The sequence below is a fragment of the Pelobates fuscus genome, chromosome 5 (assembly GCF_036172605.1).
Source record: "Pelobates fuscus isolate aPelFus1 chromosome 5, aPelFus1.pri, whole genome shotgun sequence".
NCBI lineage: Eukaryota > Metazoa > Chordata > Amphibia > Anura > Pelobatidae > Pelobates > Pelobates fuscus.
In genome coordinates this window covers 159,521,393-159,545,926 of record NC_086321.1, presented here as the reverse complement: position 1 = coordinate 159,545,926, position 24,534 = coordinate 159,521,393, and the positions used below count along the sequence as shown (strand labels likewise).

At 41.8% G+C, this 24,534-nt stretch overlaps 1 protein-coding gene across 2 annotated transcripts in view; it reads left to right on the top strand.

Annotated features, from left to right (window-relative positions):
* Window positions 1-24,534, top strand: part of LRRC74B (leucine rich repeat containing 74B) — a 56,267-nt gene that overhangs the window by 25,098 nt on the left and 6,635 nt on the right. For both annotated transcript variants that reach the window (XM_063457066.1, XM_063457065.1), the window contains exons 6-10: window positions 8,885-8,994; window positions 11,265-11,380; window positions 18,477-18,555; window positions 22,664-22,759; window positions 23,074-23,190. In XM_063457066.1, coding sequence (XP_063313136.1) covers window positions 8,885-8,994; window positions 11,265-11,380; window positions 18,477-18,555; window positions 22,664-22,759; window positions 23,074-23,190 — 518 coding nt within the window. The remainder of the gene's footprint in view (window positions 1-8,884; window positions 8,995-11,264; window positions 11,381-18,476; window positions 18,556-22,663; window positions 22,760-23,073; window positions 23,191-24,534) is intronic.

Sequence of the window (24,534 nt, the reverse complement as noted above, 5' to 3'; positions counted from 1 at the left end):
AAGCCATAATCTTCTAATGCAAATTACATTGGACATACAGTGAAAAGCACCCTCCCGCAGGACTGATCTTGGTAATCTTTTACAACACTTTATTAAGAGAACTTCCTGTTCTGCATTCTCTGTTGTCTCAGGCATTCCCTTAGCAGTTCATCTTTGGAAGCCATCTTTATGATGTACTTGTGGATACTTTGTGTTTTATCCAGGACTGTGGGCTTGACACTCAGCAGGTCCCAACCGTCTTCCTTCCAGCTGGTGTAGAATCTCTGGATATTTTGGGTGGTTGTGGGTGTATTTTTAGTGACATCCATATTGACTAGCTCTTCTCTTTGGTATGTTTTTTTTCCAGCTGGGTATTTGATGACTGGTAGGACATATGTGTTGAATGTTTGCATCTTGTTCTTGCCATTGAGCTGGGACTTCAAGACTTATCTGTAGGTGTCAGGACACTGTTTAGGAGATGAAGCCCAATATGCAGAAAAGGCCATAACTCGATCAGGAATGCAGTACAAAAGGGTCAAAACAAAGAATGGTTAGGAAAGCCAAAGGTCAGGACAGGCGGCACAGGATCTTGGTCAGGAGTCAAGCAGGAGTCAAATATCAGTGAATTAAACAGTACAGGCACTGAAGGTATTAACGCAACAGGAGCACAGTATAACTGAGCAAAGAGTCAAGGGTTAGTGGAGTTTTAAAGCGGGAGAGGAAGCATGTCCACTTACTGTAGCTCCTCCTTAGGAGTTAGGATTGGCACACAACTTGTCTTCCATGTAGAGTAGGTGACTGATAGTAGCTCCATTCTTAAACCTGTATCTGTATCGTCTCTTCATGATGATCTGGCTCAGGGGGTTGAGGCCTATGCAGAGCAGCATTGGGGATAGCACATGATGTTGGTATATACCACATTTGATGTTCATGTGTGTTCTGAATTGGCTTTTAGAGTTGTTTTCCACCTGCCATCTTAATGAAGGCTCTTAGCCTCCTCTTGAGCTTGTGTAGGTCTAAGCATTCAATTATCCATTTGTGGGGCATTGTGTCATAGGTTTTTGTAGTCAATCCAGCCTGTGCACAGGTTGCTCTGTCTGGTCTTAGAATACCGTGTAAATGCGTGGTCAACCAGCAGTTAGTGTTTTGATCGTCTGGTGTTGTTTCCAATCACCTTGTATGTACTGACTGATATGCCCATTGATCTTGGAGGCTATAATGCCTGACAGGACTTTTCATGTTGTGGGGACGCAAGTGATAGTTTGGTTGTCAGATGCTATTGTTCCCTTGTGGTCCATGACCAGCATGATCCTGCCTTGTGCTAGCCAGTGAGGGTGGGAGCATGTTGCTAGTAGCTAGTTCATATGTGCTGCCAGGCATTCATGATGCATTGTTAGTTTCATTATCCTATAGGTGTGGATCATGTCAGGTCCTGTGGCTGACAAATTCTTTATGTGGGCAGCACATTGTTGGATATCTCCCACTGTGACGGTGACTGGTTCCTGTTCTGGGAGCATTCAGTGGTCTGTTTTCAGGTCTAGTAGCCACTAAGCCTTGTTGTTATGTGATGCTTCTTTCTCCCAGATGTTTTTCCAGTACTTTTCGGTCTCTGCTCTGGTCGGTATGTTGTGGTTACCATACAGCTGTGCATGCGCCATGGATGGTTCAGTTGTATTTCCTCAGTAGCCAGGATATATCTTTGATCTTTCCACCTCTGTGAAGTTAATCCAACTAACTTCCTTATGTGTTTCCTTTATATTGGCTTCTAGCCTTAGTCTCCATGGTGGACATTGTTTCTCTTTCAGCCTGATCTTAGAATCAAGCATTCCTAGGACCATTAATACTGTGTTATTTATGAGCTTGATGGTCTCTTGATGGTGTTGATTGGAATTGTAGCCAGTGCTTCATTACCCACTGCTAGCATACTGTCTGGTGGCAGTTTTCCAGTGATCTTTGCTAGCTTTTCTATGTTTATCTTATCTCTTATATCTGCTGTTATGCCACCTTGGGGCAGAGATTCAGGTTGGTAATGCTCTGCAAGTATTGGTGAGGGTATAGATATTTATCCCTTCTCATGGCTCATGCATGATGTGTTGTGTAGTTTATCTAATCTCAGTTGTGACACTAGCTTCCTCTTGATGATGTTCAAATGTTGCGTAACTAGCTGTTTTGGTGTTGGTGTAGATGAAGTTCCCTTATTCATCCATAGAGCCCACATACATTTCATGTAGCCCCTCTCGTTGGGTCTGTGTCAGGGTACCTGTTGTCTCTACCTCTGAGGAGGTGAGACACTTAGACGTTCATCCTCTCAGAGGGGCTGACTCACTCGTTTCTCGCAGTTTTCTCGGCCGTTTACACGCCGGGCGCGAGGAATCCGCTTCCTTTTATGACGCGGCGCTCTGTAGCCGACGTCATGACGACAATCCGTTCCGACCTGTCAATCAAGTCCCGAGCACGAATCAGGACTCGTCGGGGGCGTGATTCCTATCTAGAACCAGGGTATAAAGTAGGGCTTTCTGCATTTGTTCATTGCCCTGTCGTGGTTCTAGCTTGTCTAGTCACTCAGTGCTCTTGTTTTCTATTTGTCTCTTTGGTTCTGACCCGGCTTGTTTGTTCTACCCTGCTTATCTCTATTACCCTTTGACTCGGCTTGTCTCTCGCTTACCTGCTCTCTCGTTCCCCCGACCTCGGCTTGTCTCTGACCATTCTTTGCTTACTCCTTACGTTAGTCCGGCCATTCTAAGGTCCGGTATACGTACCTACCACCTGTTTGTACTCTGCGTGTTGGATCCCTGTCCCGATCCTGACATTACGACAGGGCCAATGGATCCTGCAGGTACAAACACTCAGGTTGGTTCTTCCGACTCTAGATTTGACGCCATGGATCATAGAATGGATCAAATGGCTCTAGCGCTGCAGGCTTTATTATCTCGTTCTAGTAATCAATCAGAAGAGATGCGTACTACGTCCATCTCCCCTGTAAGCTCAGGTCTAGAGGTAGCCACAGTAGGTGCTTCTTCCCGTATTACTCCCCCTGTACGTTTTGGTGGCTTTCCTGATAAGTGTCGTGGTTTTTTAAACCAAATAGGTATCCATTTCGAATTACAACCCCGCTCCTATCCTACAGATAGGGCAAAGGTTGGATTCATTATCACACTACTCATTGAGAAAGCTCTGAGATGGGCCAATCCATTGTGGGAGAATGATAACCCGTTAGTCTATAATTATAATGCCTTTGTCGCTGCTTTTAGAAGAACTTTTGACCCTCCAGGTAGAAAGGTCAATGCAGCTAGATTACTGTTGCGCCTTAGACAAGATAACCGAACACTTGTGGATTATGCACTAGAGTTCAGGTCCTTGGCGGCAGAAGTTAAGTGGAATGAACAGGCTTATATAGACGTATTTTTAAACGGATTATCAGATGAAATTCTAGACGAAGTTGCTACAAGAGAGCTTCCTGAAAATTTGGAGGATTTAATTTCTTTTATCTCTCGTATTGATGAACGTTTAAGAGAGAGGCAGAACACTCGAGATAGAACCCGTAGACCTTCCTTTAAACTAGCTCCCTCATTTCAAAGTCCTGAGTCCACAACCTCAGTTTTTCCAGAACCTATGCAGATAGGCAATACTCGCCTCTCAGAAGAAGAGAGACAGTACAGGAGAAGGGAGGGGTTGTGTATGTATTGTGGAGTAACAGGTCACCTACGCCTAAATTGTCCTAATCGCCCGGGAAACGCTCGCACCTAAGTTTCTCTAGAGGACAGGCCTTGGGTGTTTCTATTTTGTCCTCTATACATAATTATAAAGATCACAGGCTTCTGCTACCTGTTTCTTTAGCTTGGGAGAAGGGAGTACTAAAAACTATGGCGTTGATAGATTCCGGAGCTGCTGAGAGCTTTATCGACCAAGTTTTTGTTACTAAACACTCTATTCCATCCCAGCTAAGGGACACTCCCTTGGCCGTTGAGGCCATTGATGGTAGACCATTAGCTGAACCTGTTATTTTTCGTGAGACCATACCTGTTAACTTAACTGTTGGTATCTTACACGAGGAAGGTATATCTCTTATGCTTATTTCGTCTCCTTCTGTTCCTATAGTCCTGGGGTATCCATGGTTAAAGAAACATAACCCTATTATTGATTGGGAACTAGGGGAGATAACCTCATGGGGTCAGGGTTGTCAGAACAGGTGCTTACAGAAAGTCTCACCGCTTTGCGTAGTTAACACACCGGTTAATTCTACCCAGTCTACAGACGTACAAATACCGCCTCTGTACCTGGATTTAAAGGCAGTCTTTGACAAGAAAAATGCTGATACTTTACCTCCACACAGGTCCTTTGATTGTAAGATTAATCTCCTACCTGGTACTATGCCTCCGAGGGGCAATGTATATCCTTTATCCACTAAGGAGAACTTAGTCTTAGAGGAGTATATTCGTGAGAACCTAGACAAAGGATTCATTAGGAGATCCTCCTCTCCTGCCGGGGCCGTTTTTTTTTTGTGAATAAGAAGGATGGCACGTTAAGGCCTTGCATTGATTACCGAGGCTTGAATAAAATAACTATTAGAAATGCCTACCCGATTCCTTTGATTACTGAGCTCTTTGATCGTCTAAAAGGCTCCAAGATTTTCACCAAGTTAGATCTCAGAGGGGCCTATAACTTAGTGAGAATTCAGCAGGGAGACGAGTGGAAAACAGCGTTCAATACCCGTTATGGGCACTATGAGTACACGGTAATGCCTTTTGGGCTCTGTAATGCACCGGCAGTATTTCAGGACCTGATCAATGAAGTTCTTAGGGAATTTCAACATGATTGTGTTATTGTATATTTGGATGATATACTAATACACTCTAGAGAAATTGAGACCCACCACAGACAAGTCAGAAGGGTATTGCGCAAACTTCTACAACATGGGTTGTACTGCAAATTGGAGAAATGTAGTTTTGACCAATCTCAGATAAACTTTCTTGGTTACGTGATTTCTGGGGACGGGTTTAAGATGGATCCGGATAAACTCCAGTCTATTTTAGATTGGCCATTACCTAAGGGTCTCAAGGCCATTCAGAGGTTTATTGGATTCTCCAATTACTATAGGCGCTTCATTAAAGGATACTCTTCTATTATTGCTCCTATTACCAATATGACCAGACAGGGGGTTGACACTAAGACTTGGTCTACTGAAGCTCTCGTTGCTTTCAAAACACTCAAAGAACGTTTTGCTTCTGCTCCGATCTTAGTTCATCCTGATACGACTTTGCCTTTCCTACTCGAGGTAGACGCCTCAGAGACAGGTATAGGTGCTATCTTGTCTCAAAGGTTAGGTGTGGATAAACCCTTACATCCATGTGGTTTTTTTTCCAAGAAATTATCTGGGCCTGAAAGCAGATATGACATTGGTGACAGGGAACTACTAGCGGTTATCATGGCTTTAAAGGAGTGGAGACATCTATTGGAAGGGACCTTGCATCCTGTTACTATTTTGACAGATCACAAGAACTTGTCCTATATTGGGGAGGCCAAGCACTTGTCCGCCAGGCAAGCTCGTTGGTCCTTGTTCCTCACTCATTTCAATTATGTGCTCACTTATAGACCTGGTTCTAAGAACTCTAAAGCCGATGCTTTGTCTCGCCAACATGAACCTTCTACTATATCTGAGGCGGTTTTGTCTTCTATAGTTCCCAAGTGCAATATTATCGCCAACACGAGTCTCAGGATTCATTCTCCGTTGCTTGCCGAGATCATGAAGTTACAGCACCTGGCTCCTAAACAGGGTCCTGGGGCACGGTATTTTGTTCCTCCTGAACTCCAACTGGAATTGTTACAGTGCTTTCACAACAGTAAGGTGGCTGGGCATCCTGGCATTCGCAAGACGTGTTCCTTAATTTCTAAAGATTTCTGGTGGCCTTCATTACGTAAAGATATTAGGGATTTCGTCGAAGCATGTGAGGTCTGTGTGAAAACTAAACAACCTCATGCGCTTCCATGTGGGTTTTTGCATCCTTTGGAAATTCCCGAGAAACCGTGGACCTGTTTGGCTATGGACTTCATTGTCGATTTGCCTGTTTCTAAAAAACAGACTGTTATTCTCACGGTGGTTGACAGGTTTACTAAGATGGCTCATTTCGTGCCCTTACCTAAACTTCCATCTTCTCCCGAATTGGCTGAGATATTCGCGAGAGAGATTTTTCGTTTACATGGGATACCTTCCGAAATTGTTTCTGATAGAGGTTCCCAATTTGTTTCCCGTTTTTGGAAATCCTTCTGTTCTCAACTGGGCATCAAATTGAATTTCTCTTCTGCCTATCATCCCCAGTCTAACGGAGCTGCTGAACGCACCAACCAAAAGATTGAACAATATTTGCGTTGTTTTGTTTCCGAACACCAGGACGATTGGGTCGGTTTGATTCCTTGGGCGGAGTTTGCACACAACAATCTCGTTTGTGATTCTACTCGTTCTAGCCCCTTTTTCATGAATTATGGCTTCCATCCTTCCGTTCTTCCATCGGTTTCTCCTTCCCAAGGGGTACCGTCGGTTGATGTTCATGTTGCCAATCTGAGGAAGTTGTGGGATCAAACTCGACAAATTCTCCTGCATAATTCCATGTTGTTCAAGAAACACGCTGATAAGCGCAGAAGGGCGGCTCCAGTTTTTGTACCAGGTGATAGGGTATGGTTGAGTACCAGAAACATTCGCTTGAAGGTTCCTTCTATGAAATTCGCCCCTCGTTACATTGGTCCTTACAGGGTTCTGACTCGAATTAACCCAGTTGCGTATCGCCTGGCTCTTCCACCTGCCTTACGCATTCCTAACTCTTTTCATGTTTCCTTGTTGAAACCCCTAGTCTGTAACAAGTTCTCCTCCGCTGTATCCTCTCCTCGCCCTGTTCAGGTTCAGGGTCAGGAGGAGTATGAGATCAACTCCATCATCGATTCTCGAATCTCTCGGGGGAAGTTACAATATCTGGTTGACTGGAAAGGATATGGTCCTGAGGAGAGGACTTGGGTACCTCAGGAGGATGTGCATGCTCCTCGCCTCCGCAGGGCTTTTCACTCTCGTTTTCCATCTCGCCCCGGTTCCTTCCGCCCGGTGGGCGTTTCTGAGAGGGGGGGTACTGTCAGGGTACCTGTTGTCTCTACCTCGGAGGAGGTGAGACACTTAGACGTTCATCCTCTCAGAGGGGCTGACTCACTCGTTCCTCGCAGTTCTCTCGGCCGTTTACACGCCGGGCGCGAGGAATCCGCTTCCTTTTATGACGCGGCGCTCTGTAGCCGACGTCATGACGACAATCCGTTCCGACCTGTCAATCAAGTCCCGAGCACGAATCAGGACTCGTCGGGGGCGTGATTCCTATCTAGAACCAGGGTATAAAGTAGGGCTTTCTGCATTTGTTCATTGTCCTGTCGTGGTTCTAGCTTGTCTAGTCACTCAGTGCTCTTGTTTTCTATTTGTCTCTTTGGTTCTGACCCGGCTTGTTTGTTCTACCCTGCTTATCTCTATTACCCTTTGACTCGGCTTGTCTCTCGCTTACCTGCTCTCTCGTTCCCCCGACCTCGGCTTGTCTCTGACCATTCTTTGCTTACTCCTTACGTTAGTCCGGCCATTCTAAGGTCCGGTATACGTACCTACCACCTGTTTGTACTCTGCGTGTTGGATCCCTGTCCCGATCCTGACAGTCTGCTATTTTAGTAGCAGTCAAGCAGGTCTGGGTTTATGTCCAGGAATGGTTTGTTCCAGTTGTCCACTTGTCGTCAGATTGCCATGGTTCCCTAGCATCTGATGTGGACCCTGTTAATCTGGATGACGTCCAAGCATGTATGACTCTCTTGGTTCGTGCTATGCTCAATTTATTGAAGTGGATGGGTATATATCACTAGGGTCTTGGCCAGGGACACTTAATGGTGAGGTGGTCCTGATGAAAGTTTATAATTTTAAACTGAAAGTTAATACTGAAATAAAAGCAATGTTTTAGCATGAAAAAGACTTATACGTGCTGACCATATGTGGCTTTTATTTTTATATCAACTTTCAGTTTAGAATTATAAACTTTCAGCCCTTGCATGTTGTAAAAGCAAGCTAACAAAAAAAAAAAAAACCCAAAGCCTTCATTCACACAAATAAGTGTCAAACAAACGGTAAAACAAAATTTATACCAGCATAACCTAAGAGGATGTATCTCAATGTTCAAACCACAGGTAAACCTCAAAAAGAGAAATGCCTGGATAGAGTTTGTTCAAGAGGTCTACATTTTTTCTAATTTTTAAAAGATGAAATACAATGAACCTGTACCAAATAGATGGAATTAAGTTCAGTAGTTTCCATTTACCTCCCAGTATCCAGAGCATTCAACCATGATTTGACCATCAACCGCAGTGCCAAGCTCACCCTGATGTGATCCAAGTATATTTTATAGGGTCGCATACACCTGTACAGCGGAGCGGAATTTGTTGGCGCTCTATAAATAATAATAACTGTAATAACCCATATGCTTTTTTTTTTTTTTTATTAAAGAAAGAAAATATTATACACATACATTCCCAATATTGTATGGCAGCCTATTGTGTTTGATAAAACAAAACTACACATTTGAGTTTTTGTTCCTTAAAAGGACTCTTCACAATCTGGGCATTAATATGCTTTAAGTGCATTTGACTCTTTAGCTTTCTGTATATCAAATCAATCAAATGGTTTACATGTATATTTAATGCTTTTTATAGCATTGTTTTTTTTTAGATAAAGGGGTCCTAAATGTAAATTAAAAACACAGTTCACTTAAAACAAAATATATTTATTTTTGAGTTTAGAGTGTTCCTGGAATCAGAGTATTTCCTAGATTTCTGTGAGTTTGCACAGTGCATGAATGAAAACACTTTTCAGTATTTTTTTTTATTTTCTTTGATGAAGGTGAAATTCTTGGTACAGCAATTGCTGAAAACACAGGAATGCTGGAGCTAAATCTCAGCTGGAACTGCTTTCGTGGAAAAGGAGCCATAGCTGTAGCAAAAGGCTTAGGGGTAAGAATCAATAAATACAATGTATTAGCAGTAAAACTTTGTGGTGTATGCTTTGCTGTTTAGATCTTGATTAAGTTTAACAATTCACTTTGTGCTTTACCGCATTTACCCTGAGTTATAAACCATCCTGATGAATATTTAACCCAAATGGCAAAACAAAATAAGTCTGCTATATAAGCCATAGCACAAGTGCAAAGAAATCATGTACATCTTTTACCCTGCCCACACTACCTTTATCTAAAAATATTTATTAAAATGCTTTCTCTAAGTCTTAAACTAAGAATGTACAGCCTGGTGAGTCCTTACTAAGCTAAGCTAGCAATGAATTGCAGAGAAATGCAAACTCAGCTCTAAAATAAATACACATACATAGAGCCCATCACAAACGATCAAAAAGCAAAAATGTTTTCCAGATGATTTGCTTAGTTAGCTTTGAGCATGACATTGGTCTTCTTGCACCATAACCAGTACAGTAGACTTTAGCAATACCTGTGAGCATGGGCACAGGCCATGGGCACCCAGAGGACCCAGGTAAGTGTCAAACTTTTTTAAAAACTGTCTGACTTTTAGCAGTGAAACAGTGCAGCAGACCATGGTGTTTATGGTGCTTAGAATGTCTCTTTGTGCGCAGAATTAAGAGCTATTAAATAACGTCTTGACACTGCCCTATTCACAAATCCTTCCCTGTCACCAGTTTCTCTCTTCCCCTTGTAGCTCAACATACACTGAACACAATTATAAACACAACACTTTTGTTTTTGCCCCCTTTTTTGTTATGAGCTGAACTCAAAGATCTAAGACTTTTTCTATGTACACAAAAGGCCTCGTTCTCTCAAATATTGTCAACAAATCTATCTAAATCTGTGTTAGTGAGCACTTCTCCTTTGCCGAGATAATTAATTCACCTCACAGGTGTGGCATATCAAGATGCTGATTAGACAGCATGATTATTGCACAGGTGTGCCTTAGGCTGGCCACAATAATTTTGTCCATAATCCCCTCCCGTTATTCCTGATCCCCATCAGAGTAGCCACCACCCAGGCTTCTTCCTGTCCCCAGATGCAATTCCTCTGTCCAGACTCGCATTTAGTCATGGCATTTTACCAAACTAGATGTGGTTACTATACACCCAGTTGGGGTTTTCCTTCATCGGGCACGCTTATTTTTGTCTTCACCTTCTCATCTCTGCAGACCAGCTTGAACAAGGTTTCTCTCCATTATGCCTCTTGCCTCTTATTAACCTTACTTTTTGCCTCTATTCTATGCTTTGCTTACTGTATACTCGGTTTTCTATTTTTGCACATTTACTGTATAGTGATTGCCAAGCATTGCTATTTATTTTCTGTATTCATCATACATACTGTATAATGATTATATAGCAGTACTCCTTATATTGGCATAATTATGGATTCATTTCTTTTACTTTTAAAATGATATTTTCTCTCCAAAACCTTTTTCTCGGTGCATATTTTCCCTCAGATCGTAACCTCTTGGGCATTCTTTTTTTTAATTGAAATTGTGTTTATTCAACATTGCTTCCATTGATATATGCATTGAAGATGTGAACAGTGCATAAGAATAAAGTGAACAGAAATTGGTGTATAAAAGTAGATTAACTTCTATCAATTTGAGATAATAGTATACAGCATACACCATACAGCGCCTCGAGAAATCAATATCAAACTGTTACAACTGTTAAAAAGCCTATGCAAATAGGGCTGTGCCGCTATGTCGAGTGCCAGTTTTATATTTCCTAAAACAATGCAGGCCAATGAAGACAAAAACAAAAAAACCTCTTGGGCTTTCTTGCATAGTACCATACAGGGGGTTAAACCCCACGGACAAGGTTCTTTCTCTTCTCCATTGTATCAGTGTATCTAATTATATATTTATATATCCAGTGTATACATAATTACCAAGGTGGTTGGATTTAAAAAAAAAAATGTTTTTTGCATAAATTGTAAAGCGCTCTTGATAAGATGATACTTTCCTTATAATAATTTAACAAAAGATACACAATCTGGGTCTTTTCCCGAAGACATTCTATTTTGCAGATAACACCATTGATATAATCAGATATTACATTATCAAGCGGATGGTAATATAATCAGACTATGTGATCCATTTGGTTGATGATAAAGTTCATTAAGTTTTTAACGTTAAGTCCATTTTTAGGCAAAGACCTGAATTATTATGGATTATTGTAATAAAATATGACTCAGAAATGAAATGTTAAAATAAAAAGTCTCTCCCTTTGTTTTGAAATGTAGGCCAACATTTTCCTCCGAGTGCTGGATCTGTCATATAATGGATTTGGCAATAATGGAGCGGCAGCCTTAGGAGAGGCTCTGAAGATTAACAATGTGTTAGAAGAACTAAACATTAGGTAAATACACTCATTCTGGAATGAAATATTACAAACACATTCACAATTTAATCCTAAAGACTGAATAAAACAGGAAATAATCACGGATAGGGATGCCTTCAGAAATCGCAGGACCCTTTACAAAACCATTTTACGAGTCTTTGAGGCACATACTGACAGACATGCATTCAAATTCAAACTCACAGACGCATAAATATTCATACACACTGACAAAGTCACACTCCCTGCTTGATATTCCTAAAAATACACACAAGTGCAAACTGGCAGACACAAAGATTCACACACATATACACACTTCTAGAGACACACTGCCACACACAAATAAACACTCACTGACACACATACACTGACATTCACACAAAACATATATAGACAGATACATACACTAACATACACAGAAATTGATAAATGTATACTTTAGCCACTTTCCTGTTCTCAAATCTCATCTGTGCATCAAGGTGGTTTCCCTTGGGTCCAGAGGTACAGGACCAAGGATGGTGCCGCTTCTGAGCTTCTTCCCCTCCCCCCGACACTCTGTGCACTGAGAGGGAATTATGTAATGAATGATTTCCTCCTAATCCCTGTACTGCAGTGCAAGGAAGAAATTATTATTATTTTTTTTAATTTATATAGCGCCAGCAAATTCCATAGCGCTGTACAATGGGTAGACTAACATACACGTAGTTGTAACCAGACAAATGGATGCACAGGAACAGAGGGGTTGTGGGCCCTGCTCAATGAACTTACATGCTAGAGGGAGTGGGGTGTAGTGACACAAAATATATAAGTAGGGGTAATGAAATAGGTTGCTAGAAAAGTATTCACTGAAAACGTATTATTTTTGACAGTTGCAGAAGAGGAGTCATTTTGGGGGGGGATGAAAACCTGCTAACAGTTTAAAGTATATGCTTTCCTGAAGAAGCGTGTTTTCAAAGATTTTTTGAAGGAGTGGAAACTGGGTGAAAGTCTAATGGAGAAGGGAAGGGAGTTCCACTGAAAAGGTGCTGCCCTGGAGAAGTCTTGGAAGTGAGCATCAGACGTGGGAGTACGGAAAGAGGATAGGTGTAGGTCTTCGGCAGAGCGCAGGGGCCTCAACGGGACATACTTGTGTATTAGGGAGGATAGGTAGGTTTAAGCAGCAGTAGGGACTTGTAAGCGAGCACCACAATCTTAAATGGAGCCCTATATCTAACTGGAAGCCAATGTAGGGACTGGCAGAGGGGGGAGGCATGGGAGTTGTGGGTGGGCGGACAGGAAAACGAGCCCTGCCGCCGCATTCATTAAAGATTGCAGCGGTGCAATCTGGGAACACATAAGACCACTGAGAAGGGGATTGCAGTAGTCGAGAAAGAGCAACGGCATGGACCAGCACCTTAGTCGTGTCTGGTGTTAAATTGGGGCGGATGCAAGCTATGTTTTTGAGATGGAAGTGGCAGGATTTGGCGATCAACTGGACATGAGGAGTTAAGGAGAGGTCTGAGTCAAAGAGAACACCTAGGTAGCGAGCCTGCGAGGTAGAGGTGATGGTGGCACCGTTGACTTGGAAGGATGACGCTGTTCTGCGCAGGAGTGCCATTCTGATGCGGCTGGGAAATTAGATCTGGTTTAGGGGGGATATTTCTATCTCCTCAACTAGATCACATATTGATAAAGAATACAAAGAAATCAAGGTGTATTGGCGCTACCAATTCTCACTTAGAGATGAATAATAAAACAATAGAATAAATACTGCACCAGTCAACGAAATGACAATTCGGGATCAATCTAAAAAACACAAATAGCATAACAGTGCAAAATGTATATATATATATAATGATAGACCCCTTCTGTAGAGTAAACCTCACAGGATTTAGAGCCGTCCCAAGCTCTATATATTATGCAGGAGGGTGCCTAAAAAGGCTAAAACTATATCCTTCAGGAGAGCAGCACAGGATACAAAGTGCAGAATCCAAAATTTATTAAACAAATAAACAATTAAAACAGGGACAATAAGCAGTGTAGAAATAGTAAAATATACTAGGCACAAAGCCTAAATAAAACACCACAGAGTAAATAAGAAAAAGTCCCAGATACAATACTTAGGTCTAGCAGCAAACGCGTTCCAACCCCAGCTGGAGTCTTCTTCAGTGCTGTGGTGCTCTCTCCTCTGTGATTGTGCTCTCTTCTCTGTGATTTTAAATACCCTTCTTAATCAGTCTTTAAACTATCCCGGCTGTGTATCTTCTTACTTCCTGCATGGCAAATGCACGTCATCATTTCCCATCACATGACTGAAGGGTATTTAAAATCACAGAGGAGAGAGCACCACAGCACTGAAGAAGACTCCAGCTGGAGCAGAAACGTGTTTGCTGCTAGACCAAAGTATTGTATCTGGGACTTTTTCTTATTTACTCTGCGGTGTTTTATTTAGGGTTTGTGCCTAGTATATTTTACTATTTATACACTGCTTATTGTCCCTGTTTTAATTAATTATTTGTTTAATACATTTTGGATTCTGCACTTTGTATCCTGTGCTGCTGTCCTCAAGGATATTGTTTTAGTCTTTTTAAGCACGCTCCTGCATATTATATTGATAAAGGACCCAAGTGTTAAAGTGGAACAAAAAATGATGGATTCATGCTTTTGTTTCATTGATGGTTGCAATAAATTAAACCAGGTAATAATTATATAGGAAAAGAAGCCAGTTAAATGTTTCAGCTGATAGGATGATGGTCTTATGTACAGGGAGTGCAGAATTATTAGGCAAGTTGTATTTTTGAGGATTAATTTTATTATTGAACAACAACCATGTTCTCAATGAACCCAAAAAACTCATTAATATCAAAGCTGAATATTTTTGGAAGTAGTTTTTAGTTTGTTTTTAGTTATAGCTATTTTAGGGGGATATCTGTGTGTGCAGGTGACTATTACTGTGCATAATTATTAGGCAACTTAACAAAAAACAAATATATACCCATTTCAATTATTTATTTTTACCAGTGAAACCAATATAACATCTCAACATTCACAAATATACATTTCTGACATTCAAAAACATAACAAAAACAAATCAGTGACCAATATAGCCACCTTTCTTTGCAAGGACACTCAAAAGCCTGCCATCCATGGATTCTGTCAGTGTTTTGATCTGTTCACCATCAACATTGCGTGCAGCAGCAACCACAGCCTCCCAGACACTGTTCAGAGAGGTGTACTGTTTTCCCTCCTTGTAAATCTCACATTTGATGATGGACCACAGGTTCTCAATGGGGTTCAGATCAGGTGAACAAGGAGGCCATGTCATTAGATTTTCTTCTTTTATACCCTTTCTTGCCAGCCACGCTGTGGAGTACTTGGACGCGTGTCATGGAGCATTGTCCTGCATGAAAATCATGTTTTTCTTGAAGGATGCAGACTTCTTCCTGTACCACTGCTTGTAGAAGGTGTCTTCCAGAAACTGGCAGTAGGACTGGGAGTTGCGCTTGACTCCATCCTCAACCCGAAAAGGCCCCACAAGCTCGTCTTTGATGATACCAGCCCAAACCAGTACTCCACCTCCACCTTGCTGCCGTCTGAGTCGGACTGGAGCTCTCTGCCCTTTACCAATCCAGCCACGGGCCCATCCATCTGGCCCATCAAGACTCACTCTCATTTCATCAGTCCATAAAACCTTAGAAAAATCAGTCTTGAGATATTTCTTGGCCCAGTCTTGATGTTTCAGCTTGTGTGTCTTGTTCAGTAGTGGTCGTCTTTCAGCCTTTCTTACCTTGGCCATGTCTCTGAGTATTGCACACCTTGTGCTTTTGGGCACTCCAGTGATGTTGCAGTTCTGAAATATGGCCAAACTGGTGGCAAGTGGCATCTTGGCAGCTGCACGCTTGACTTTTCTCAGTTCATGGGCAGTTATTTTGCGCCTTGGTTTCTCCACACGCTTCTTGCGACCCTGTTGACTATTTTGAATGAAACGCTTGATTGTTCGATGATCACGCTTCAGAAGCTTTGCAATTTTAAGAGTGCTGCATCCCTCTGCAAGATATCTCACTATTTTTTACTTTTCTCAGCCTGTCAAGTCCTTCTTTTGACCCATTTTGCCAAAGGAAAGGAAGTTGCCTAATAATTATGCACACCTGATATAGGGTGTGATGTCATTAGACCAAACCCCTTCTCATTACAGAGATGCACATCACCTAATATGCTTAATTGGTAGTAGGCTTTCGAGCCTATACAGCTTGGAGTAAGACAACATGCATAAAGAGGATGATGTGGTCAAAATACTCATTTGCCTAATAATTCTGCACTCCACATCATCCTCTTTATGCATGTTGTCTTACTCCAAGCTGTATAGGCTCGAAAGCCTACTACCAATTAAGCATATTAGGTGATGTGCATCTCTGTACAGGGAGTGCAGAATTATTAGGCAAATTAGTATTTTGGTGTTTGCGAGGGTGTTGTTAGTGTGCTGTGTGTGAGGGTGTTGTGTGTTTGTAAAGGTGCTGTGTGTGTTTGTGAGGGTGCGGTTAGTGTACTGTGTGTGTAAGGGTGCTGTATGTGTACTGTATGTGTGTGGGTGCTGTGTGTGTGAGGGTGCTGTGTGTGTGCTGTTTGTGTGAGAGTGCTGTATGTCTGTAAGTGCTTTTTGTGTGTGGGTGCTGTATGTGTGTGTGTGTGCTGTATGTTTGGACAGATTGTGGAGATGGGGGCAGATTAGGGGGATCCTTGCTGCCATGTGCCATCCCTGGTGGTCCAGTGGAGAGTGAACTCTAGCCTGCGGGGCTAGAGTTAACTCTCGTGAGATCTGAGCGTTGCCGCGGCAACGCTCAGATCTCGCCAGAGGAACCTGGCGGAGCTGCTGTCTAGAGCTCCCCGGGTCCTCTCCTTCCTCCCTTCATGCTGCTGTGGGCCGGTGAGGTAGATCTTTGATCTCCCCGCCAGCCCATGGAGGCTTAGAGCAGAGCCGACACTCAGCGCCGGTTCTGCGTGAGCCGACAGGGGAGAATAAAGTCCTGGGGAATAAAGTGTGGGAACCAAGATTCCCACCCCCCCCCAAAAAATAATATACACTTCAGTGTGTGTATGTATATGTGTGTGTGTGTGTGTGTGTGTGTGTGTGTATATATATATATATATATATACACACACTGACACGCATACTCAAACACACACACATACACTCACAGACACACACACACTCATACATTCATAGACACACACATTCACAGACACACATATTCACATACACTGACACACATTCACAGACACACATTCACAGATACACATACACACATACACTCACACACACACATTCACAGACACACACACACACACATTCACAGACACACACATATTCACATACACACACACATTCACACATTCACAGACACACACACACACATTCACACACACAAACAGACACACACACACATACAAACAGACAGACACACACACACACACACACAGACACACACACAAACACAGTCACAGACACACACACACAGTCACAGACACACACACACACACACAAATTATTATTTTTTTAATTAAAAAAATGTCCACCCAGCCTCCCTACCTGGAGTGCTGGCGTGGACTTGTCCCTGGGGTCCAGTGGGTCGGGCGGCTCTCTCCATATCAGCCGCGGCGAGGGAGCTGTGTGCTCTCTGCTTCCTCTCGCCGCGCGGGCTGTCTGCTGTAGCTGGGAGCCGGAATATGACGTCATATTCCGGCTCCCAGCATCAGCAAGCAGCGCGCGGCGAGAGGGAGCAGAGAGCACACAGCTCCCTCGCCGCGGCTGATATGGAGAGAGCCGACCGGGGGGGGTTCCATAACCTCTTGCCCCCCCCCCTCCCATCCATGACAGGGGGGACATGGGGGGAGGAAGGGGGGCGCTGAGTGCCTGCAGGAACGGTGTTCCTGCACAAAAAAAGTGCAGGACTCAATCCATAGGCGTGCCGCGGGGATTAGGGTGTGCCCAGGCACACCCGGCACACCCCGTGCGCACGCCTATGGAAATGGGTATATATTTGTTTTTTGTTAAGTTGCCTAATAATTATGCACAGTAATAGTCACCTGCACACACAGATATCCCCCTAAAATAGCTATAACTAAAAACAAACTAAAAACTACTTCCAAAAATATTCAGCTTTGATATTAATGAGTTTTTTGGGTTCATTGAGAACATGGTTGTTGTTCAATAATAAAATTAATCCTCAAAAATACAACTTGCCTAATAATTCTGCACTCCCTGTATAGGAATAATGAAATATGATCACCATGATAACCATATAACTAGTATTTCTTCCATACTTGTCATTTATCTGCAAGCTGAAGTGCCTTATGTGTAGTAGTTAGTATCTCTTAATGATACCAATGATACTGTGGTGGTTATGATGTTGAGTACCTTGGTGCCTTTCCCCAGTATTGGAGCAAACCTTTTTTTGCTACAGTTTGTCCTCTTACCTAATCCTGCCAGGCACTGAGGATCTTCTGAAGCAGACTAGCAGAGATTACAACATTGGCTGATGCCGATCCTGCCACTCATTCATTGGCTGTGAGTCAATGACCACTCTCAGCCAATGAATGCAATTTTGTGCATAGGAATACGCACATAATTTAGATTTGACAGCCGGAACTTTAATTCGGGACAGGCTTATGACACCCGTTTGATGATCTCAGAGGTGGGGTTACATCTCTGGCAGCAGTGTGGTTAAACTCCTTGTGTACAGCAGTTCAAAGCAAAACACTGCGCATATAGACTCCAGGCACCATGACCCTTCAAGTCATTGAAATGGTCATGGTGCCTGGAGTAACCCTTTAAACTAGACACAGCATCAATTCAATTAAGCTCTTCTTCCCTCTTACAGGTTATTATTTATCATGTCTTTCTTTCTTTACAGTCCTTCTTACATTGTAAGCTTATTTTCAACAGGTCTTTCTTCATCTCTTGTATCTGTCAACATTCAATTTACCTATCAATTACTTGATGTTCTGTGTCATCACCTCCTCATAATTCTAAAGCTTCTTTGAAATACATTGGCATTATTTAAATCCTAATAATAATGATTTCTTTAATTTCTTCCATAGAATATTAATGATATATATATATATTTTTTTTTTTATAAAGCAACAATCGTATTTCTCTGCAAGGAGCTGTACGTTTTGCATTGTGTCTTAAAGAAAATAAGAATTTGAAAGCTTTACAGGTCAGTATTCTCATATCTAATACTAATGTATAATATCTTGTTATTATTTCTGGAGTTTCATTACAATGTTTACTGATTGGTTTACCTGCATTTATTAGGAAATTGCCTCTAATTTCACATCTCATTCCATTAATGAATAATGGCTAGCTTTTTATAACAATATACATACATATTTTATAGAGCTTTATCAGCTTTCTACTGTTACTTAGCACACTTCTTTTGGTACGTCGTAAAGAGGACCTATTAAAATGTGAAAATATGCTCAACATTTTTTGACCAGTCTAAAATAAAATCTAATGTAGAATACATTTTCTAACCACTCTTGACTTGGACACTAGAGAAGGATAACAACGCTGCTGTGCAAAGTGTGAAAATATAATACATATCTGTTCTGCTGGTCATTTCTTGTTACTGCAAGAAAACAAGAACATCCAAAAAAAAAAATCTTCTGGAGTTTGGACCATAGATATTTGTTTATAAAGCTGAATGCAGATAGTATTACACAAAGAAAAATAAAAAAAATAAGGTGTGCATATTTTTTAAATAAAATATAAAAAAAGTGTTTTAATAATTTGCACAGTCATTTGCTCTTGTTTTGGTACATAAATTATTTTATACTTCAGTAATTATAATATCGTATGACATGTTTATCACATTTTATATTACTACATTTTATATTAATACGGTTGCAGCTGGTAAAAAAAAAAATAGGGGAAAAATAACTTGATTGTAAAAATATCAGAATTAATAAGGTTCCATAGATGTAGGATCATGTAGGATCAGGAGTACGCAATCCTTGGGACTCCTGATGTTTGAACTACATTTCCCATAATGCTCTTACAGGCATAATGCTGGCAAAGGTGAACTACCCACGATCAATATTTTAAATATAATTTTTATATGTTATGTGGCGGACTGCCTGGTACCCCGACTGGGTACCTCCGCCAAGCACGCTTCCTAGCTATGGCCGGGACACCATCAGCACTTCAGCCCCTAGCCACCGCAGCTTGGCCGGGGTCTCGCCGTCGCTTCCCACCCTGGAACAGGGTCCTGGATCAAACTTCCAGTGACCAAAGCTCTCCTGCAGAGAGAATAGCTGTGTTGTGATTATAATATTCCCCCCACACATTAGTCAAGAATGAATTCTGGGAGTAGATCTGTTTAATGCAGGCAAGCACTCTCAATTTATGCACACTTTAAACTCCTACCTGAGAGTTAATTGAGTCAAGAACTGTACAAACTCAATTATCTCCAGGTACAGAAAATTATGAAAATTTTTAAACAACCCAAAAGTACCCACAAAATACATGAAAAGTCACATCCCCAGATATCCCTGATCTGAGTGCCCATCATATCCAAAAATCACTCAGATCGTTTCTGTGGTTTGGATTTTCTATCAAGATAAACTTTTGACCGACCGCACATGTGGCTTCTGCCCAAAATAGTTCCATAAGAAAAGTGTTAGCGGCCGATCACTTCTCGGGAGTCCAAAACCGAATGAAGTGCCAAACTGGTCCTTTGGCTCCTATGTAGATATTGTTCACCTAGTTTGTGCGAACAACCCCACCAAACAGCGCTCTCCTGACATGTATATAAAAGAAGCAGGTGTTCGTCTAAGTTCAGCGGTGTTCGCGAGTTTGTCTTTGCGATTTTAGTTCCTTGCACTTAATGACCAAACACTGCTGCCTGTGTTCGTGCGACAAGATGGCCGCCATCTGAACAGTGGATAAGAACAGCTGCCATCCAGCCGAACACTTAGGATACATAGTGTGAAAACGATGATGGGGTTGTCAGGAGAGGTTAATAGGGGTTAAGAAGCTCAGAGGTGGTCCGCAATTAATGCATTTGTTTGTTTCCCAAACAGAAAAGGGAAAACACACAATCAAGCATTTTATGGTTACATGACCCATAGTCCTTGGGCAGAAGGCTAGCCAGCAGGCTCCTCCAGGAGCTCGTGGCACAGTCACATTTGCCACATGTTTATAACTCTGTGGAGTTTTTTAAATCTCTTTACTAAACTTTTTAATACTCTTATTCAAAAGAAAATATTCATGTTCTCAGGGAAGAGAATGTTTTTTTCTTTTAAAATATATTTTAGAGGTGAAAAGGTAAAAATACAAAGCCATGTAATGAGGGGAGTATTTACAATATTTTAATGTACAAAAAAGAAAAGATAGCTATTAATGTCATTATAATTTTTTTTAATATTTTTAATATAAGTAATATATGAATTTATAGATATAACGCCACCGCCATCAGGGCTAGATATCTCCTCTCCAGAAAGCTCTCCTGTAATTGCACATTTATGTTAATATTGTATTCTGTTTGTTTACTTTTCAGTCACACAATAATGAAAATTATCATTTTTTTCTGGACTGTAAGTTCCCTGCCATTATCGGGACCTCTAGCCACCCATTGTATTTGGAAAAATACTATTTAAATACATTTTGTTCACTTTGTTTCCAGCAACAAGGCAGCCGCCCAATGTGCCTCCTTTTTTTTTTTTTATCAGCAAGCATGCTGACATCTTCCATTTTGCCATCCAATCCAATAGAGAAGCATGATCGGCAAAACACTTTTTCAATAAATTGAAAGAAAATCAAAAAGCATGGATTGAAGAGTCTAACTTGGCTATTGTAGTGGGAGCTCCCTCTAGTGGCTGTCAGGAAGAAAGCCACAAGAGGTGTGTTTCGCCTGCAACGAAAACAGTGCCATATCTACAAAACGTCAATGTATTATATTTCATTACTAACATACATGACCACTGCAAACAGACCACTTCATTGAGATTAAGTGATCTGCATGTCTATAGTGGCCCTTTAAGGTGAAGATTAATTATTTGTCCAGCTCTGAAAATAGATCTTCATTACAAAATAGTTTAGGTGTGTTTCTTTATGAGGCACTGTCATTTTCAGAGAAACCCTCTAAAATAAACACTATTGCAATGTTTACATTCGCAGGACTTTCACTTCGCTGTGACTTACCTGTCCCTTAATACCTTTAGAGTGCATGTGAGCACTTGGCATCCAACAGACAAATGGCGTACACACACAGGTGCACTCATATATTCTCCAACAGTGATGAGTGTGCATGCACCATGTGCTCAGCAATGCAAGAGTTAACTCGTTTACATACTTTACCTGGCTTTACACAGTAAAGCATGTAAATAAAAACAACATAATCTATTTTATTGATTGGAAAATATAAAGCACCACCAATGATTAACTTTTAGTTGGCTATTAGGTTGTGCCAGAATTGAGGACGTGAGTGACCGTTCCTCTTTAAGACTAGATCTAGCATGTGTGAGCTTGCTGATTGTTGACTATTTAGCAGTTGCTAAATAGATTACAAAAGACTGCAAAACGCACTGCTCCTTAGCTAATAATAAGAATCCCAGGATATTTCTATATCTGAACGGCCCCCCCCAAAAAATGAAACTAAGATAATGTATTTATAAAAAAAAAAAAAAAAAAAGCTAGCTTGATGGAGATCAGCTGCATTTAAAGCATTTAAGAGTTGAACTGTGCTCATAGACATAGATGTTGAAGCCCTGATTGCAAGGAACAAAGCAGCCACCTATTATAAAAAGAGAGATCAGTAGAATAGGGGAGAGCACCAGCAGCACACTGTTCATGGGCATAGAGGAGGGGACATAACATAGAAAGCAGCTTACATCATGACATTTGCACCTCTCTTAGTGTGGGGTTCATTAAGGGTTTCTTTTCCTTTTTCAGGTGTTTCTGGAACCTAGCAATGCCCCTGCTCATAGATATTACAAGTATCATTGTTTTACTTAGGGGTTTGCAATAACCAAATAACCAGTTTATTACTGTGCTTTAATGAAAGCAATACAACTATGTTAAAATGGAGCAAACATACAACATTGATCCAGCTCACCTAAGTGCATAATATAGAGAGAAGGATGTTTTTTTATTTGTATTTTATTTTAGAGTGTAAGTTCGTTTTGGCAGCACCCTCTTCACCTACTGTTCTACTATGTCAATCATGTTCTGTTAAAATATAGGGTTTGTCTTGTTTATGCATTGTACAGCGCTTTGGGATATGTTGGCGCTATAGAAATAATAGACATATTAATTTCATTTTACAGATGTCTAGAAATCCAATGAAAAGTGAAGGCTGTTTTGCGGTTTTGAAATCCATCCAGGCAAACCCTGGCGCTGCCATAGAATCTTTGGAGTTCTGTGTAAGTATAAAGTTTCTTCAAGGCAGGCAGGTTTCCTAGAGGTATTTATCCTGTAACAAGTTATGATTCTTACTCAAACCATCATAACCACTACAGCCCATTTTGTCAAGGTTTGCCCTCTCACCTGGATCGTACCAGGCTCCTGATCTTCTTTGTAGGCAGTTTAACAACATCCGGATTGCAGAGCTGCAGAAACCTTATGCAGATCCTGCTGCTCATCGATTTGGTTTTTTTCATTAATCTGAATCACTAAGATTTAAAGTGCTATCCTGCTTTATAGTGAAAGTTTAATTAATTTCATACACATTTTATAGGATATTGTGGTCAATAAGGAGTTTGATGATTTGTATAGTGCTCTGAAGGAAACTATGCCAAACCTGTCTATCAAACATGGAGGAAACGCTGATCTGTTCAAAAGAAGCAGTATGAAGGTAAGACCAATTTTAAGTGCTGGGTAAAACACAATGTGTAATCTATTAATTTATTTCAGTTAAAAGAAACTTTGCAAAGAATAGCCTCTATCTGCAGAATATGTTAAATCACTTGGGAAATTAAATTCTGTGTTTATTTCTATTTCTTCTTTAATTAGGCTCAGGATAATGTAATTTGTTCATGCAGGGGCAGGGATTGACAACTGCCATCGCATTCTTATACAATGAATGATACAAAACCTGTGTGGTCAATGTATAATCATGTATACATCATGAAAGATAAATATATCTCCTCACCTCAAGGAATCGGAAACAAACATTAAAGGGTCATTCTAGGCCATATCTCCTAACTTTGACGTACTGTGAAGCAGGGCGCTGGTGGGAAGGGTAAAAGACTAGTGGCGTGATTCACACTTTCAGTGCACTCTGCAGGGTGCTAATGCCCTGAGCATAGCCCAAGCCCGTGTAATGATGTGTAATGAACTTACCTGCTCCAGGTGCCCGCGTTGCTCCTCTCCTCGGGATGTGCGGAACGAATACTCCACTTGGCCCCACTGGGCGAACGGACTAATACACTCTCTGCTGCCTCAAAATACCGCTCCCAGCAGATACCTCTCGATGATCTGACCTCTCAAGATGGCGGAAACCCTTCCACAAGCATCACAAAACTCCATACGGACACGAGGGCCCATTCTAGAGACCCTCGAATCCAGGCTGGATGCATTATTCCAGGCCTTCTGGGACAAGCAACAGGCACATTCCACTGCCATCCGGTCCAACCAGAGAACGGACTCCCCTCCGGGCAACGCACTCACCCAAACGCCTCACCGCATCAACGACCGACCGCCTAGGCCGAAAGCCACTAGAGGCATGACCTCAAGACATCGAGCACACTGGGGAAAGTTCACACGCCGCTGGTGGTGGATACCACCTCATTCTTCCAACAGCCCCTTGGGGGGCCAGGACTTGGCCGTACACAGGTACCGAGTCTATGGACAGAGGGTGTCAGCTCTCATAAAGGCCTGGGGCTTGAGGAAAATCTCTCATACCTGTCTCCCCCCGACTGATCCCGACAATCAACCCGCACAACCGAATTCTCACCATGCTGTTCAGCCCTCCCGGGCTGAATGCACCTCGAGGCACTGCCTCCCTGCATCTGCCGCACAAGCAGAGACACATCCATAGTGGACGACACATATCACCGCAACCCTCTGCATACCCCAGTCAGAGGAAAGGCTTGGTCCCAAAGAGCACCCAAGTCCGCAGACAAGCGATGTTTACCCTCGCACAGGCCTGGGGCTGGAGGAGAACCCAATACCGCTACAGTTCGGTAGATGCTCCCTG